The sequence below is a fragment of the Lampris incognitus genome, chromosome 19 (genome assembly GCF_029633865.1).
Source record: "Lampris incognitus isolate fLamInc1 chromosome 19, fLamInc1.hap2, whole genome shotgun sequence".
NCBI lineage: Eukaryota > Metazoa > Chordata > Actinopteri > Lampriformes > Lampridae > Lampris > Lampris incognitus.
Genome location: NC_079229.1, coordinates 6,098,466 through 6,114,962, shown reverse-complemented (window position 1 = coordinate 6,114,962; position 16,497 = coordinate 6,098,466). Strand labels below are relative to the sequence as shown.

The following is a 16,497-nucleotide window of genomic DNA, read 5'->3' as shown; positions in this document are numbered from 1 at the left end:
GCCTTTCGCCGGGTTTGTTGTGGCGAGTCCGTTTGTTTCAGAAGGCGCTTATCGGTGAGCCGCGCTTATCAAACCTAACACGGCGCCGCAGCGAAAGCCGATCGTGGCTCAGGAAACGGCTTCGCCGCAGCTCAGTCAGCCTCTTAACAACACCAGCGTGCACCCACAGGAAACAACAACGAGTGGGCGGCGGTTGTGAGAGGACGGTCGCAAGTTCGAATCTGTGGGCCAGCTGGGAAAATCTGGGGGGGGGGGTGAATGTGACCAAGAGAGGCTCTCCCCTCATTCAACAGCTACTACTGAGGTGACCTTGAGCATGGCACTTGACTTGCAACTAATGCTGCTTCTCAGTGGGCAAAAGCCTGCTGAAATGAGTGTGAAACGTTGTGTTCACAACACAGCAGGCGAGATGCTCAGCTCAGCTTTGACGAGATGAATTTAAAAGTGAAATGTGTGATTTCCCCCCCAATCTGTTCCTCCCTCTGGCGGTGAGGACTACAAACAAGGTGCAGCAGCCATTTTGGCTCATGTGCCATCAGCTCAGCGGTACAAAGTTCCCATCCTTGTAAAACTGACGTCCTCAGACCAAAGCCAACACACTCAATGTTATGTATTACAAACTACATCACACCACATGCGAACACTGCTGTACTGTAATACTGACTGTAGAATCGGTAGATGACCTGTTTAACAGAAACATCTCCACATCGCTGTCACGTTTTTCTTTCTGTTTGAGCGGTCTGACCCGTCCACCAGAGGCGTCGATACATCGAAACACAAGACGTCTAATCCAAAGGAGTTGAATCAAGTGCAGCTGGACTTGGTACATATCCGTGAAGACGTTTCGCCTCTCATCCAAGAGGCTTCCTCAGTTCCTGCCTTTCTGCCTAGACCAAGTTAGTCTGACTGGCTGCTGATGAGACTCAGATATTTATCCTCTTGGAGTCGTTGTCAGAGCTACGGTTAGCGCTACTGTTAGCGATGGGCGTTGGTAAACATCAGTACACAAAAGAGCCGTGCATATCTATAGCTCTGACAACGACTCCAAGAGGGTAAATATCTGAGTCTCATCAGCAGCCAGTCAGACTAGCTTGGTCTAGTCAGAAAGGCCCGAACTGAGGAAGCCTCTTGGATGAGAGGCGAAACGTCTTCACGGATATATACCAAGTCCAGCTGCACTTGTTTCAACTCCTTTGGATAACCATGACCTGGATGAATGAGAACATTCACAGACAAGACGTCTAATCTTCTTGTCCTGTTTGAACACTTTTGCCGCTGCACCAGCGTTCATCCTACACAGTCAAAAATGTCAACAGCGGGGGCATCTGGGTGGCGTGGCGGTCTATTCCGTTGCCCTATCAACACGGGGATCTCCGGTTCGAATCCCCGTGTTGCCTCCGGCTTGATCGGGCGTCCCTACAGACACAATTGGCCGTATCTGCGGGTGGGAAGCCGGATGTCGGCATGTGTCCTGGTCGCTGCACTAGCGCCTCCTCTGGTTGGTTGGGGCGCCTGTTCGGGGGGGGGGGGGGACAGCATGATCCTCCCATGCGCTATGTTCCCCTGGCGAAACTCCTCACTGTCAGGTGAAAAGAAGCGGTCGGCGACTCCACATGTATCGGAGGAGGCATGTGGTAGTCTGCAGCCCTCCCCGGATCGGCACAGGGAGTGGAGCAGCATGGCTCGGGAGAGTGGGGTAATTGGCCGGATACAACTGGGGAGAAAAAAGGGGGGGGGTCAACAGTGGTATATGGAGAGTGTCTCCAACTAAGGTAAAGGTATCCTAACTCTATGGTCCAGATAGATTATATTACTATTCATGAATGGACAAAAATCCGATCTTGGTTTTGAGAGGGGGGAAAAAAAAGGCTATCTTGGTACTAGCGAGCGATATCACACCACATGTCACAGCTTGAGAACAGGCCTCACCTCTTATCACATGCCACAGTTCCACTGACCTTAACCGTACAAACAAACAGGTAGCCCGCTTTGAATAATGCATCACAGTCAAGTCACATGGCTTCCCGCGGCCGTGTGCGAACCAGATTACCTTGCGTCTTCTCCTCCACGTCTGACAACAGCTGCCTATTGGCTGAACGAATATTCTGTTTATGGTGTAGAGGATCTACCTCCATAACGAGGCCGTGCACTTTTACGCTGCGGTGACACCTGACTTTCCGCCCCGGGATTAATAGTGTAATTCAACCCAGTCCGACATCCCTCTCTCCCTGCGGGCCGGCCTGTCTGCCTACTACCCGTGTGGCGTGACAAGGCGAACCAACCGCATAGCCAGCAGCAGCGCTCCAGCTGGGAACATCTATCACAACACCGAAATCACAAGCCCAATCTCCCGATAACGTGTGGGTCAACGGATCTGTGACGCACAACTAGCTAACCTGTTCTGTGCATCGAAGGCTTATGGAGAGGTTTGCCCCCAAAACACCCCCGTCTACCCACTGAGGTCTCTTTTGAAGATAACGGGATGGTCATTTAAGACTGCAGCAGTGAGGAAGGCCATGCACGATGCACGCTCCATGCAGGCTGCGTGGGGCACGCGGGCTGCAAAAGTCCAAGGCACTGGGGCAGGACGACGGCAATCACAGGAAAAGGAAGGCCGAGCACACGCGGACAAACCCTCCTGGCTACCGAAGGAGCAGATTCAATACAACGGTACGCGTTTGAGCTCACAAACACGCACACAAACGGTGCACGCTCTGCAAACACGTACAAGGGTCCACTCACACCGAGAATAAACAAACGAGTATATGAAAGAAAAAAAAAAACACACACATCTGCACACGCAGCCACACACGCAAACACAAATTCTCACAAGGGCCCGAACGTTTCATCAATTAAGACACAGCGGTGCCGGCACACCGCTGCTGCACCGTGGGGAGGGAGAGACGGATAAACAGACGGCTCTCCGGAGACACTCTGCAGCACGTCACCACACCGCCAGCAAGCAAACAGCTCACCGGGAGGGGTTCAGCCGGCCGAGAGGCGGAGGGGAGGCGGAGAGAGAGCGGAGAAAAGACACAGAGGGGGGGAGGGGGAGGGGGGGTCGGGACAAGGACGAGGCTGGCTTCCAAGACAAATCAACTCTAGACCTTGCGTCCGCCTCCAGCCAACGCCACCGTTGGTGTGTGTTTGGCTGACTGACACTAGAGACGGGGGTGGTGCGGCACGTTTTATTTTTGAACGCTTCTGCGAGACACGGTTTGGATTTTTCCTCCTTCTCCGTGGGAGGGCTTCTCACATTAAGGTACCGGGACCGCTGCGTGAACTCCGCTCGGCGAAACAAGCGCGGGACGCGATAGCAGCCCGCCCACGGTCCACTACCCGCCTAGATCTTATTAAGGGTGTAGATCCTCTATCTGACTGTTTATATGCGTAAAAGCAACTGGAAAAAAAAAACCACACCCTCTAATCAGTCTGTGAAAGAAATGATTGTTATTATTATTTTATTTTATTAGTTTTATTAATTGAATTTTTATCTTTATTATCTTCTTTAACCCTGCTTTGAATTGTATTACTTGTTATAGGGACAGGGTTAGGGGGGGGGGTGAAAATGTTTGCTGCACTGTGCTATTACTTGTTTTGATGTAATTTGCAAACAAAATTCAATAAATATATTGCTTAAAAAAAAAAAGGGTGTAGATCACAAGTCTCATCAGGACACGATATTGTACCGATTCGTTAGAAAATTATACGATATTTGCCGATACCATAAAGTCCGCCACCGTACCGACTTCGATCCGATTCAATCCAATTCAGGGTCCTGCGATCAATATGAGACGACATCATGTGCCCACATACCACACTTGGTCACATTTACATCGACTCACAAAAAGCGACTCGAATGTGATCGTTCGCTATAAAGTGCCACATTTCTCATGTTCAAGTGCAAATGTTTTTCATCCGCGAACTTAAAGAGCCCTTGATGACCTTTCAACTCTGAACATAAACCACGCACATCCATGCTTCATCGCCTGGGACTTACAAAGCTCTATCTGTGTGCTCGGTGGTCTGGAGCTTTAAAATGGTCACAACCTGGGTGTATCTTAAAGATGACGATGTGGGTGGATGTTTTCACTTTGCATCGATGGAAAAGTGGCTATAGAACGACTGAATTTGCCATTTTTGGAAAATACTTTCGAAAACAGCACTGCAAATTAAAACGTATTTACGTACTACACTATAAAAAATGGGGGGGGTGAGGCTGGGTAGATGGAAAATGAGGAGGAAGATGCAGGAATGTGAGAGGGGGGGAAAGACAGAAGGCTAAAAAAAGACCGGAATGAGGGAGGAATGTCAATGCATCCTTTTAACTGCCTGTCCTACGCCTCTACCAAAGATTTGCACCATGAAACACAATTTTTTGAATCCCCACACACACCGACATAAACACAGACTGGGGGAGGGGGGGGTATTTGTGTTAAGGGTCAGCCTGTGATTCAGTGTGTCCATCATGAGCCTGGTGACGGAGGCCAGAAGAAGTCATCCTGCCTCCTGCAACATCATTTCCATTTCAAAAGGTTTCCAGGTCGTCTGCATTGGGCATGCATCATGTGGATGGTACTTACCTCTCTACAGTGATTAGTGCCACTGTAGAGCGGTTGGTGCCATCAGTATCCAGCTTAAAACCACTACACTGCCTTCTTGCCTTGCCTACTACTACTACTACTACTTCTACTACCACCACCACTACTACTACTACTACTACTTTCGGCTGCTCCCGTTAGGGGTTGCCACAGAGCATCGGTTTCCATCTCTTCCTGTCCTCTGCATCTTCCTCTGTCACACCAGCCACCTGCATGTCCTCCCTCACCACATCCATAAACCTCCTTTTTAGCCTTCCTCTTTTCCTCTTGCCTGGCAGCTCCATCTTCAGCATCCTTCTCCCAAAATACCCAGCATCTCTCCTCCGCACACGTCCAAACCATCTCAATCTTGCCTCTCCCGCTTTGTCTCCAAACCGTCCAACCTGAGCTGTCCCTCTAATATACTCGTTCCTGATCCTGTCCTTCTTCGTCACTCCCAATGAAAAGCTTAGCATCTTCAACTCTGTCACCTCCAGCCCCACCTCCTGTCTTTTCATCTGTGCCACCATCTCCAAACACTACAACATAGCTGGTCACACAATCATCTTGTAAACCTTCCCTTTAACTCTTGCTGGTACTCTTCTGTTGCAAATCACTCCTGACACCCTTCTCCACCCACCCACCCACCCACTCTTCTGCACCCCCCGTTACTTTAAACAGTTGACCCCAAGTATTTAAACTCATACGCCTTCTTCACCTCTACTCGTTGCATCCTCACCATTCCACTGTCCTCCCTCTTGTTCACGCATAGGTATTCCATCTTGCTCCTATTGAATTTCATTCCTCCTCTCTCCAGTGCATACCTCCACCTCTCCAGGCTCTCCTCTACCTGCTCCCATCTCTCGATACAGATCACAATGTCATCTGCGAACATCATCCTCCACAGAGACCCCTGCCTGATCTCGTCCATCAACCTGTCCATCACCCTTGCAAACAAGAAAGGGCTCAGAGCCGATCCTTGATGTAATCCCACCTCCACCTTGAACCCATCCGTAATTCCTACCGCACACCTCACCACTGTCACACTTCCCTCATACATATCCTGCACCACTCCTACACACTTTTCTGCCACTCCCGACTTCCTCATACAATACCACACCTCCTCTCTCTGCACCCTGTCGTATGCTTTCTCTAAATTCCATAAAGGCACAATGTACCTCCTTCTGGCCTTCTCTATACTTCCCCATCAACATTCTCAAAGCAAACATCGCATCTGTGGTGCTCTTTCATGGCATGCAACCATAAATGGTAGATGGAATGCATTCATATGGTGCTTTTCTAGTCTACAACCCCTCAAAGCACACTCAAACCATACTGTTGCTCGCTAATCATCGCCTCTCCTCTTAACCTAGCGTCCACTACTCTTTCCCAAAACATCATGTTGTGGCTGATCAACTTTATACCTCTGCAGTTGCTACAGCTCTGCATATCACCCTTATTCCAGTATACTTCTTCTCCACTCCTCAGGTATCCTCTCGCTTTCCAAGACTGTGTTAAAAATAAAATATATTTAAAAACTCCACAGCCATCTCTCCTGAACATCTCCATGCCTCCACAGGTATGTCATCTGGACCAACCGCCTTTCCACTCTTCATAGCTGTCCTCACTTCCTCCTTGCTAATCCACTGCACTTCCTGATTCACTATTCCCAGATCATCCAACCCTCTCTCTCTCTCTCTCTCTCTCTCCTTTTCTTCATTCATCAGCCCCTCAAAGTACTCCTTCCACTTTCCACTCTCCTTCCTTGTCAGCACATTTCCATTTCTATCCTTAATCGCCCTAACCCGCTGCACATCCTTCCCAGCTCGCTCCCTCTGTACGGCCAATCGGTACAAGCCCTTTTCTCCTTCCTTGGTGTCAAACATCTCAACGTACGTCTTTTCCTTTGCATTCGCCAACTCACTCTTCGTCCTATGCCGCCATCTCCTCGTATTCCCGTCTTCTTCATCTCTCTTGACTATCCGATGTCTTCTTTGCCAACCTCTTCCTCTGTATGCTTCCCTGTACTTCCTCATTCCACCACCAAAGCTTCTTGTCTTCCTTCCTCTGTCCAGATGACACACCAAGTACCTTCCTAGCTGTCTCCCTCACTATTTCCTTTTGCCTTACCTAACCTTGTTTTCTCCTTCTCTCCAGTACACTGAGGCCCGCTCTCCCCGAATGTGTCTCTCTAAACTAAGCTCACAGTCAATACTGGTTGGACAGGTGGGCGAGGTGAGCAGTGGTGAGGGCGAAGGCGGTGTTGGAGTACGGGCTGGTGGGTTGCATATAATGTGATAGAATATAGATAGCAGGAATATATTCTCAGGTCCTTTCGAGATAACGGATATTTCGAAGAGCAGACCATAAAGTGTAAATTTCGCCCATAAATTTCCCTCTCGTGTTTACAGTGTAACCTTGGTTGGCTCATTCCCCGGGCTGTGATCACTCCTTCTATGCATTCGTTAGTCGAGGGTTTTGTCCCCTTTGACGCTGCTATGTGAGATGACGATGTCCCCCAAACCGAGGTAATTAAGACCATACCGCGGCCTTCGACTGCATGATTGAAAGGCCGTAGGCTAATCTCGAGGCTGGATCTGCGTGCAGGTGTCCACCTCCACCCCATAACAAACACTGATAAACAGGGGGGCCGGCTGCTACCACCGGGCAGAGCCTGAGAAAAATCAGACCCCTGACATTTCCATTGTCCCGCCTGAAAGCAAAGGTTACACAGCAGTAATTACATTTGGAGCGGAGGAAGTAAATACTGCCAGGGGTTGTCGTGGCTACCTAATCGTGTGTGCGTGCATGTGTGTGCACGTGTGTCCAACCAATCCCCCCCCCCCAACTCGCACTTGCATAAGCCTCTGTTTAATTACTAGCCTTACTACCCATGGCTAAATCAAAAGACTTCTTTTCTGGCCAAACAGTCAAGATGCACTTGTCCTCCACGAGGCCTTCAGCTGCCACCTTTTGTTACTATGAGGGATCCGTCTTTAATAACTTTGCAGCGGATACATGATTTGGCACTTTTCGGCCCGATTCCATAAATGACGCTTCCTCTCTCTCCCTGTATGGGGTTATTATTCGGTGGGGGTATAATAGCGGGTGGAAAAGGCGGCAGAAGAAAAACGACTTGACCCATGCGCCGCACCCTCCTAAACGCATTCGGCTCAAAGTGCCCTCTTCTCGCCAAACGGGGCCCTCTCTCGACGCCGTACCGACAGCAGTCTGTCTCTCGCCCTCTCCGAATCCTCCATCTGAATTTTTCCCAACCCTTACCGCCTTCGCTTTCAACTTCCAATCCCTCTCTCTCTCCCTCCCTCCCGCCGATGAGACTGCTCCTTCATCGTGAGCTCCATCTCCTTCCAGACGCATCCCTCCTACCCCTCCATCTCGCTTAGTCACGGTGATATATCGTTAGCTGTGCACCAGATCTCCTCGGATGAATACAGATGGTCGGATCAGATAAATGCCAGCAACGCAAAGACACCGGGAAAGAGAGGGAGGAGGAGTCACAGGGAGGCGGGGGAGGTATTATCGCCATTGTGCTTATCTGTCTGCAATGTATTCATCTTTCACCTGTCCCGGCACTGAGTGAGACGGCGGTGCAGTGAATTCATGCATTATGTATGGAGGTGTCATCTCATCAACAATAACAATAACAATAAAAAACGCCCTTGCCTGGCTCCAAATTCCTCCTATCGTATTTGTGCGTTGGGACCTACGCCTGGCCCTCGCACGCCGACTCCTTCGCCGCACATTATCCGTGGTACCAGTCAAACTCTGGGGGTTTACGGGGGGAGCTCAAGTGTGCAGTCGGTCTGGATGGGAGAATTAACACAGAGGCCCGGCTCCGCCTCACCTCCACCCGCTCCTCCTGGAGGAGGAGTCGACTTGCTTATGGACCGAATTATCCCACCGCGCACTGCATCTTTTAAACGACACCGTCCGACGCCCAATTCGTGTTAGGGCCCGGCCTCGTTTGGCGAGCATGCGTTTCTAGATGGATGCTGAAACGAGCCAACGCTGTGAAATGTGTCTGACGGAGATTTGTGTGTCCATCTGTGTGCGCGCCTGCTGCTGTGTTAGTATGTATTGACCATGTCATTTATACTTAGAATTGCAACAGGTTTTGAGCAATGTGGACAGATTGTGTTGCTACACACACACACACACACATGCACAAAAAAACCCAAATACACACAGGTGATTCATTTTTATGGGGTGAACAGCAGCTCCAGAGGCAGAGCCGCTGTTCACCCCACTTACTGCATCAGATGTTTCCCGGACCCCGACACGAAACGTGGCCGACGGCTGCCATCTCCTCCCTCGTCCAAACGTTCTCGGGCTCTCGCCAGTTCTAGCCGAGGATCTCTTGCCGGGCCTCAGATACAAGGAAATGGCCAGTCTCACCTTCTGGGTAGACATAAATATTTTCTGTTCAATTCGGGAGATATGCCGTCTGCGCCGCAGGGTGGGCAACCCCGTGCGTTTCAGTACCACCACATGCACAGTACCGCAGCATAAGCCCGGCCTTGAGCAGCCGCCACTCGCCTCCCATGTTTAATATTCAAGAGGGGCCTGCGACGGGGGTGTACGGGTCCTCCGAGAGGCGCGTCAAAAACCTCAATTACAAACTGGATCGCTTACGGTGCTTATCATTGGGGCAGCATGTGTTGGCTGTGCTTAATGACCACAAGCATATTATGTCCCATCCTCCAACAGCGGCGTCCCTGCAGCCGTGTCACTCACGAAGACAAGGCAACCCATGCAGGCAATGCCGTAAGTTTGGACTCCCCCCGCCCCTTTTTTTCTCCCCAATTGTCAATTGTACCCATCCAATCACCCCGCTCTCTGATCCGTCCCGGTCGCCGCTCCACCCCCTCTGCCGATTGAGGGAAGAGGGGGTGGAGCGAGGGAAGGCTGCGGACTACCACATGTCTCCTCCGATACATGTGGAGTCGCCAGCTGCTTCTTTTCACCTGACCGAGGAGTTTTGCCAGGGGGATGTAGCGCGTGGGAGGATCACGCTACCCCCCCAAACAGGCGCCCCCAACCGACCAGAGGAGGCACTAGTGTAGCGACCAGGACACATACCCACATCCGGCTTCCCACCCGCAGACACAGCCAAATGTGTCCGTAGGGACACCCGACCAAGCCGGAGGTAACACAGGGATTCGAACCGGCGATCCCGTGTTGGTGGGCAACGGAATAGACTGCCACGCCACCCGGACGTCCTAATGCCAAAAGTTTTGTTCATAACAAAAACAAGTAAACCACTACTTAAGTTTGGACAAAACCTGTTTAATGGATATCTACTGGTTACGGGACAGAGAATGGAAAATATTCTTATATGTTGGCAGTTTTTATTCCAGTCCTTCCACCTTGGCTGGCAGATGGTTTTTTTTGCTGCGTTATGTCACAAATACAGCTTACGTCTCACCACACGGTGTATTCGTATCTGGTCTGGATCTAATGTTACAACGCACTCAAAAATCCTCCTACATCCGAGGGATAGCTTGCCCACTACGGTTACCTTAAAAGATATTTGCACGAGAGCCCGTTTTTATGAATGCGATCGATGCTCGGGGATCTTCGTGAGCTCTCGGCCCATTAATAATATATGTCGGTATTGAGAAAATTGCACCACGGATCTTTTGATGAAAAGCAATGCGATACATCTCTCAATGTCCAAACTGTTCATATTTTCCACAGAAATCTGCAGGAGCCTCATTAAATTACCTTCCCTTGGGCACAAAAACCCAACAAACAACGAAACCACTAATCACTACAACAACAAAAAAAATCATCCTTATGAGCAAAATATAACAACACTCGAGCAGCTTTAAAGGGAAAAAGAGCACCTTTGGGAATTGCGATGATGCTGAAATTACCTTGCCTACATACTTTTGAGGAGTAGGCCCTTACATTTAGCGGAGGAGAACCGACCGACTCAAAGAAAACAGACAAGAAGCCATCCGGGGTAGTGTAGCCGTCTATTCCGTTGCCTACCGACACGGGGATCGCCGGTTCGAATCCCCGTCTGACCTCCAGCTTGGTCGGCGTCCCTACAGACACAATTGGCCGTGTCTGCGGGTGGGAAGCCGGACGTGGGGCATGTGTCCTGGTCGCTGCACTAGCGCCTCCTCTGGTCGATTGGGGCGCCTGTTTGGGAGGGAAGGGGAACTGGGGGGCGGGGGGGGTAGCGTGATCCTCCCATGCGCTACGTCCCCCCTGGCGAAACTCCTCCCTGTCAGGTGAAAAGAAGCGGCTGGCGACTCCACATGTATGGGAGGAGGCATGTGGTAGTCTGCAGCCCTCCCCGGATCGGCAGAGGGGGGCGGAGCAGCGACCGGGACGGCTCGGAAGAGTGGGGTAACTGGCCGGATACAATTGGGGAGAAAAGGGAGGGGGGGGACAAACGAAAATATTCCGATGGGATGTTCAGAGAAACCCATGGTGCTTATTAGTTCATGCAAACATCCCGCTGAGTCGACATCAAATTTTGCTCCTAGTTGCTGAAACTCGGTGGAATTTTTCTTTTTTCCATGCAGCGAAACATTCAAATCTAATGTATATCTCCCTCTAAGTGCAATAAGAGCAAGGCCTAGGGGGCCTCTGGCCAAAGAAAAGGTGGCACCAAAGCATTAAACTGGTTTGTGCCTAGCAAACAAGCTGCTATGCCGTGCAGAGAGTATACACCGTACGCTTTTAACTGGCATACAATTTACAGGACAATCAAGGAAATTACAATAAGAAATCTGCACCAGTAAATCTTATTTGAATGCATTTACCATACACGTCTCTCTCTCTCTCTCTCTCTCGCTGATGTTTGTGGATATTTTCCACTATAGTGCTCTCACCGCTGCAGAGCATTAGCCTGGAGTGAGCCTTGCACCCACCATGGCTGGAAATGCTGCATCATGTGCAGGGTGGCGAGGACCGGCAGCTGGCATATGCTTCACGAGCATGTCTCAAGCAGTGTTGGGCAATATGGAAAATATCATCGTCACGATAACTATGGGACATTTAACACGATATGGTCTATCGCAATATCTGCTCGACATGCAAAAATGTTTAAGAAACCAGCCGAGGTTCATCACAACTGAACTGTTCGGTAACGTAAAGTATAATACCAAACGAATACTAGTTTTCAGATAATACTCCATATATTTCGGGCCTCATTTTGTGAGAATCTTCCAGTAAAATGTTCTCGTTATCATTAATGTCGATGACAAAACTGCGTCACAGTTTGATATTATCCGAATTTCCTCCTGAGACAACACCACGGAAAGACGATAGACAATAATATTGGATTTGTGCCCAGCGCACAGATCTACAGTGCTGAATTTGAGCAATGAAATCTTCGGCCAAGTAAAGGTAAACAATACCAGCAATGAAACCACCAGTCCAAGAGACTACCGTTCTCCATTTCACTCATCATGACTCACCTTAATGCACAGCTATTAATATAGGTGGGACTTCCCAACAATGAAACTATAGCAACCGTTCCTCTGGAAGCAGAACTTACTATACATGTACATGACACCACGTGGTCAGGAGGCCATGACAAAGCTGTATCCATCCTCCATACAACAAAAGACATGGGAAAATCACCCTTGGCCACGAGACTTATTTACACGGAGCTCAATCACGACCGAACCGTGGGCATTATTCTACAAGAATCTGATATTTACTTTGTGTTCTGTTTCAAAAGGGAGCCTTCAGCTTGTGAACTGAAATGTACTCACAAGTAACTGTGAACGTTCAGAAGTTCAGAAACGCAGCAGCCGTGATTCAGGATGCTCCGACCCTTTGTATATTCCCGATCCCAAGATCATACGCCCTAAGGCTAGAGATAATGAGCAATGTACCCGTTCGAAGGAGCCTTCCTCCTTAAATGACTCCAAGACGGAAAAGCAGGCCCGCATCCAACTTCAGCGGTATGGTTTGGGCAATGTCAAGCTCACGCTACCCAGGAGAATCCCGTTACACCCTGCAGCAGAGCGGTTTGAACTTTGCAGAACACAGAGGGTACAGTTGGTTTAAAACAATGGCGCCCATCCACTAACCAGTATCATGTGCAGGCGTGGCAGGAAAACAATTAACCAAAGCCTCCATGCTTGTTTTTAAGAGTTGGTAGGCAGCTTAGCCCCTCGAGGCCTTTGATATGTTGAGTTAACTGTCAGTCCTGCGCCTCATCTTACTTGCCATCAGGACAGCTCCTTTCACCTCGGCGCAGGAAGCCCACCGCGTGAGCCGAAGATAATGGGGCCCCTGCTACCTCGCACTCCTTCCTTCTCCGAGAATGTGAGAAATATCGTACTTTGCTCCGAGTCCGAGGCCGCCGCGTGGCATTTTAATAATTAAAGAGAGAGGTCAAATTTAGGTTGCAAAATGGGGGGACAGTCTTAGGCCTAGGCAGTTCCATCACAACATGTCAACTCAACGACCCAGCTTCATAATAATAAATAATTAATAATAATAATAAAAATCCGCTGGTGATGATAAATTACCAAGTATGCCACAACAAAATCTATTGGCCATGAATAATTGGTGCATGAAACAGATCCCGAACATGGCCATGAATAAGGAACTAAACTAAAACGATCTGGGAGCGCCGTGCATGTGTCTCGGGGACAACAACCGGCAGTGGACGGCGTGAGCGCTCATGGCGGTTGTTTTGGGATTGACAGGACGTGAGGACTCTCGGTTACAGTAGACGGGAGACAGTGGCACAGGCCTTCTCTCGGAGATGCCTCGGAGCCCCAGGAGCCAAAGGAGATTATGTAAGCCTTCCAGTATACTAGGTCACCCAGTTGTTTTGATATGCGGTGATACTGTACTGGAGATTCATTGCAGGAACTTGGCTCTATACTGACCTACGTATCAAACAGTACATGCATACGTAAAAATGAACAAAACAAAAAGTTTAACACCACGGTTAGCAGAGAGAGACAGGATTATGGATGCAAGAGTGCCGATGACACAAAGCGAAGGCCAGTGGCTAAGGATCTGACCCGGGATGTTGCAGGTATACGGAGCCGTAGGCAACCAAGCGGCCCTAAACGAGACGTTCTATGCTTGTTTTCTTGGGATACCTCAAAACAGCCACGCCCAGTAAACGTCTCGACTAACCCTGCCGCCCAAAGAGAGAGATTCACGCCTTACTCAACGACCGTCCTCGGCTAACCCCTCGCATTCGGCACAGGTCTTTAGACGCGAAGCACCTCAACAATCTGGCCTCTAACTCACCAGCTGACATTCAGTCTCACATTTAGCTGCACCATCAGCAGGGGTTCGAGGGCGAATACCGTCATACGACAATAAGATTTAGCTCATTTTTAACATCCACCCGTTCTCTTAACCGCTTAACATTAGCATTATAATCCTCGTTGGTAAGAAACTAAAACATCTTTTTCTGCACGTCCTCCCCCCTCGTATTCTCTCGCTCGGTATCGCCCGTGTGTGGTTTTATTCAAGGTAGGATTTCACAGAAACACCATCGACAGAGCTGCAAGTGAAGACGTTCTCTGGTGACCTTTGACCCGCTCAAACGAATCACTGTTCAGATAAAAGGTTGTTTTTCTTTTGCTGTGTCAGCTTGGTTTTCCGGGTCGCTGGCTAGCTAAAAACACGATTCAGACAAGCTAACTTCAGCTCTGCAGAAGCACCTAAGTGTTACGAGTCAAATCAGGATATGATGTAAACAGGGGCGGATCTACAGGGGTGGCAGCTGCCACCTCCGGGACACAGTCTTGCCACCCCCGTTGCCACCCCATTTATAAATCAGATAATATGTTGTTAAAGTATATTTTATGTACATGCATGGTGAAGGTCAATGAGACCCGCACCAAACTCGTCTCAAACAGAAGACACCGATTTAGAATCCCCCTCCCCCCTCACAGGCGCGGATCTACAGGGTGGCAAAGGGGTGCACCCCAGGAAAAAATCTCTAGATCCACCACTGGATGTAAATATGTATCGCTCCGTGACACTTTGTAACCGTTCTTATACTTTAAACGACAGCGTAATTGTCGTGGGTGGTTTGCTTCTTTACAAGATATCGGAGAAGGCCGGGAGGGGGGGGGCAGGGGCAGGTGTGAGCAGCAGAGCCCGTGCCCTTTACACTACTTATATTCTGCAACAACTTAAAAGCGCAGTTATAATAGCGAGCGTGGGGGGGAGGGGGGAGAGGAGAGGGAGGCACTTTGGCTGCCGTGCAAGACGGGACTCATTGTTTCTCTAGCAGTGTCAAATTACCCTCCCTGCAGAACAGAACCCGGCTTGTTGCAGGCCTCTCCGAGCCCAAGGTCCGCCTGGCACGTTTACACGCCCAAGTGGGCGAGCTATCGCGCAGGACGTGCCCTTGCGAAGGTAACACACACACACACACACACACACACACACACACACACACACACACACACACACACACACACACACTGGTGGGCGCTCCTGTGTGGAGTCTGTGCAGCCTTGCCACGAACCACCCCTCACGGTCCCCTCCTCCTGCCCCGAGCCGAGCCGAGCCGAGCCGCAGTGGCCGTTTCACACACCTGCTTGTAAGGCAGGTTTCTCACCTAATCCTCGCTTCTCTGGGGGGGGGGGGGGAGTCTAGACCGGGACGTCCGCAGATTAAAGCCGCGACGCGGGGGAGTTAAGTTCAGCGGGACGCGGCGGGCACCACTTCCTCTGCAACCAGGAAGCGAGGCGACGCGTGGGGCTTCCACGGCGATCGCCCCCCCCCCCCAAAAAAAGCCGGCGTAAATACACGACGGTCGCCCGGATGTGCGCGCGCGGGTGTGCAGGGCTCGTGGCTGCAACTTTCTTGTCTCCGGCGTCTGCACGGCCCTATTTCCTGCGGCGGCGGCGGCGAACCAACGCAGCCCTTTTGCACCATTTCCGCGTTGTTGTTGTAGTTTTAAAGCGCCGGATCGGTCGCTTTTAAAACCCGCACACGTTCAACAACTACTGCGCGGGGGGGGGGGGGTGTAAAAACGGTATATACATATATAAGTGCGGGGGGGGGGCGGGAGGGGAGGGGACCGACCCGCCGCCGCCGCCACACGCCGGGACGAGGCTGGCTGCGACACGGCAGCGGAGGGAGCGACGACCCCCGGCACGTAAAGGGGACGGGGGAGAAAAGGGGGAGGGGGGGGGGGTCGTCGCCGCGTGACGCGTCCGGATCGATGGAGCGGAGGATCCCCCCCCCCAGCCGCGTGAAAACCCACACGGGACCTACCCAGCGCCACCTCGCAGGCTTTGCGCAGCTGGCAGTGGTGCGCCTTCTTCACCTCCTTGTCGGCCAGGATCTTCTCCAGCGCGCGGGTGAGGAACATGTTCTTCGTCCTCTTGCCCTCGTGCATGTCGCGCGGAAAACGGGGGGGCCGAGGTGTGTGTACCTGTCCCGAGGGCTGCCGCAAACCGTCCCTTCCTCTCCCCCCCTCTCCTCCTCCTCCTCCTTCCGAAACACACGTACTCCTCTTTTCTTCTTCTTCTTCTTTTTTTTCTTTCTTTTTTTTTTTATAATAATAATAATAGAAATGTCAGCCGCGGCGCGCGCCCCCCTCCCCCCCCTTTAACGAACAAACATAAATAAACACATAAGGTGGGGGTAGGATCCCTTTAGACTGCCATTAACAACCTGCCTGCGCCATGTTGGGAAGAGGAAGCGACGTCACGTACGTGGAGAACGGCCGCAGTGAGGCGGCGGGCGGGCGGGGGGAGCGAGGGAGAGAGACATAGAGAGAGAGCTGGGGGGAGAGAGAGAGAAAGAGAGAGAGAGAGAGAGAGAGAGAGAGAGAGAGAGAGAGAGAGAGAGAGAGAGAAAGAGAGTGGGGGGAGAGAGACATAGAGATATTTATAGAGAGAGAGAGAGAGAGAGCGGGGGGTAGAGAGGTATAGAGAGAGA

The 16,497-nt window shown here is 50.8% G+C and overlaps 1 protein-coding gene across 1 annotated transcript in view; it reads right to left on the bottom strand.

The window, feature by feature from the left end:
- arfgef1 (ADP-ribosylation factor guanine nucleotide-exchange factor 1 (brefeldin A-inhibited)) overlaps window positions 1–16,227 on the bottom strand; it is an 87,950-nt gene extending 71,723 nt beyond the window's left edge. Inside the window, exon 1 of the mRNA XM_056299931.1 lies at window positions 15,829–16,227. Coding sequence (XP_056155906.1) covers window positions 15,829–15,952 — 124 coding nt within the window. The 5' untranslated portion in view covers window positions 15,953–16,227. The remainder of the gene's footprint in view (window positions 1–15,828) is intronic.
- Between the last annotated feature and the right edge of the window lie 270 nt (window positions 16,228–16,497).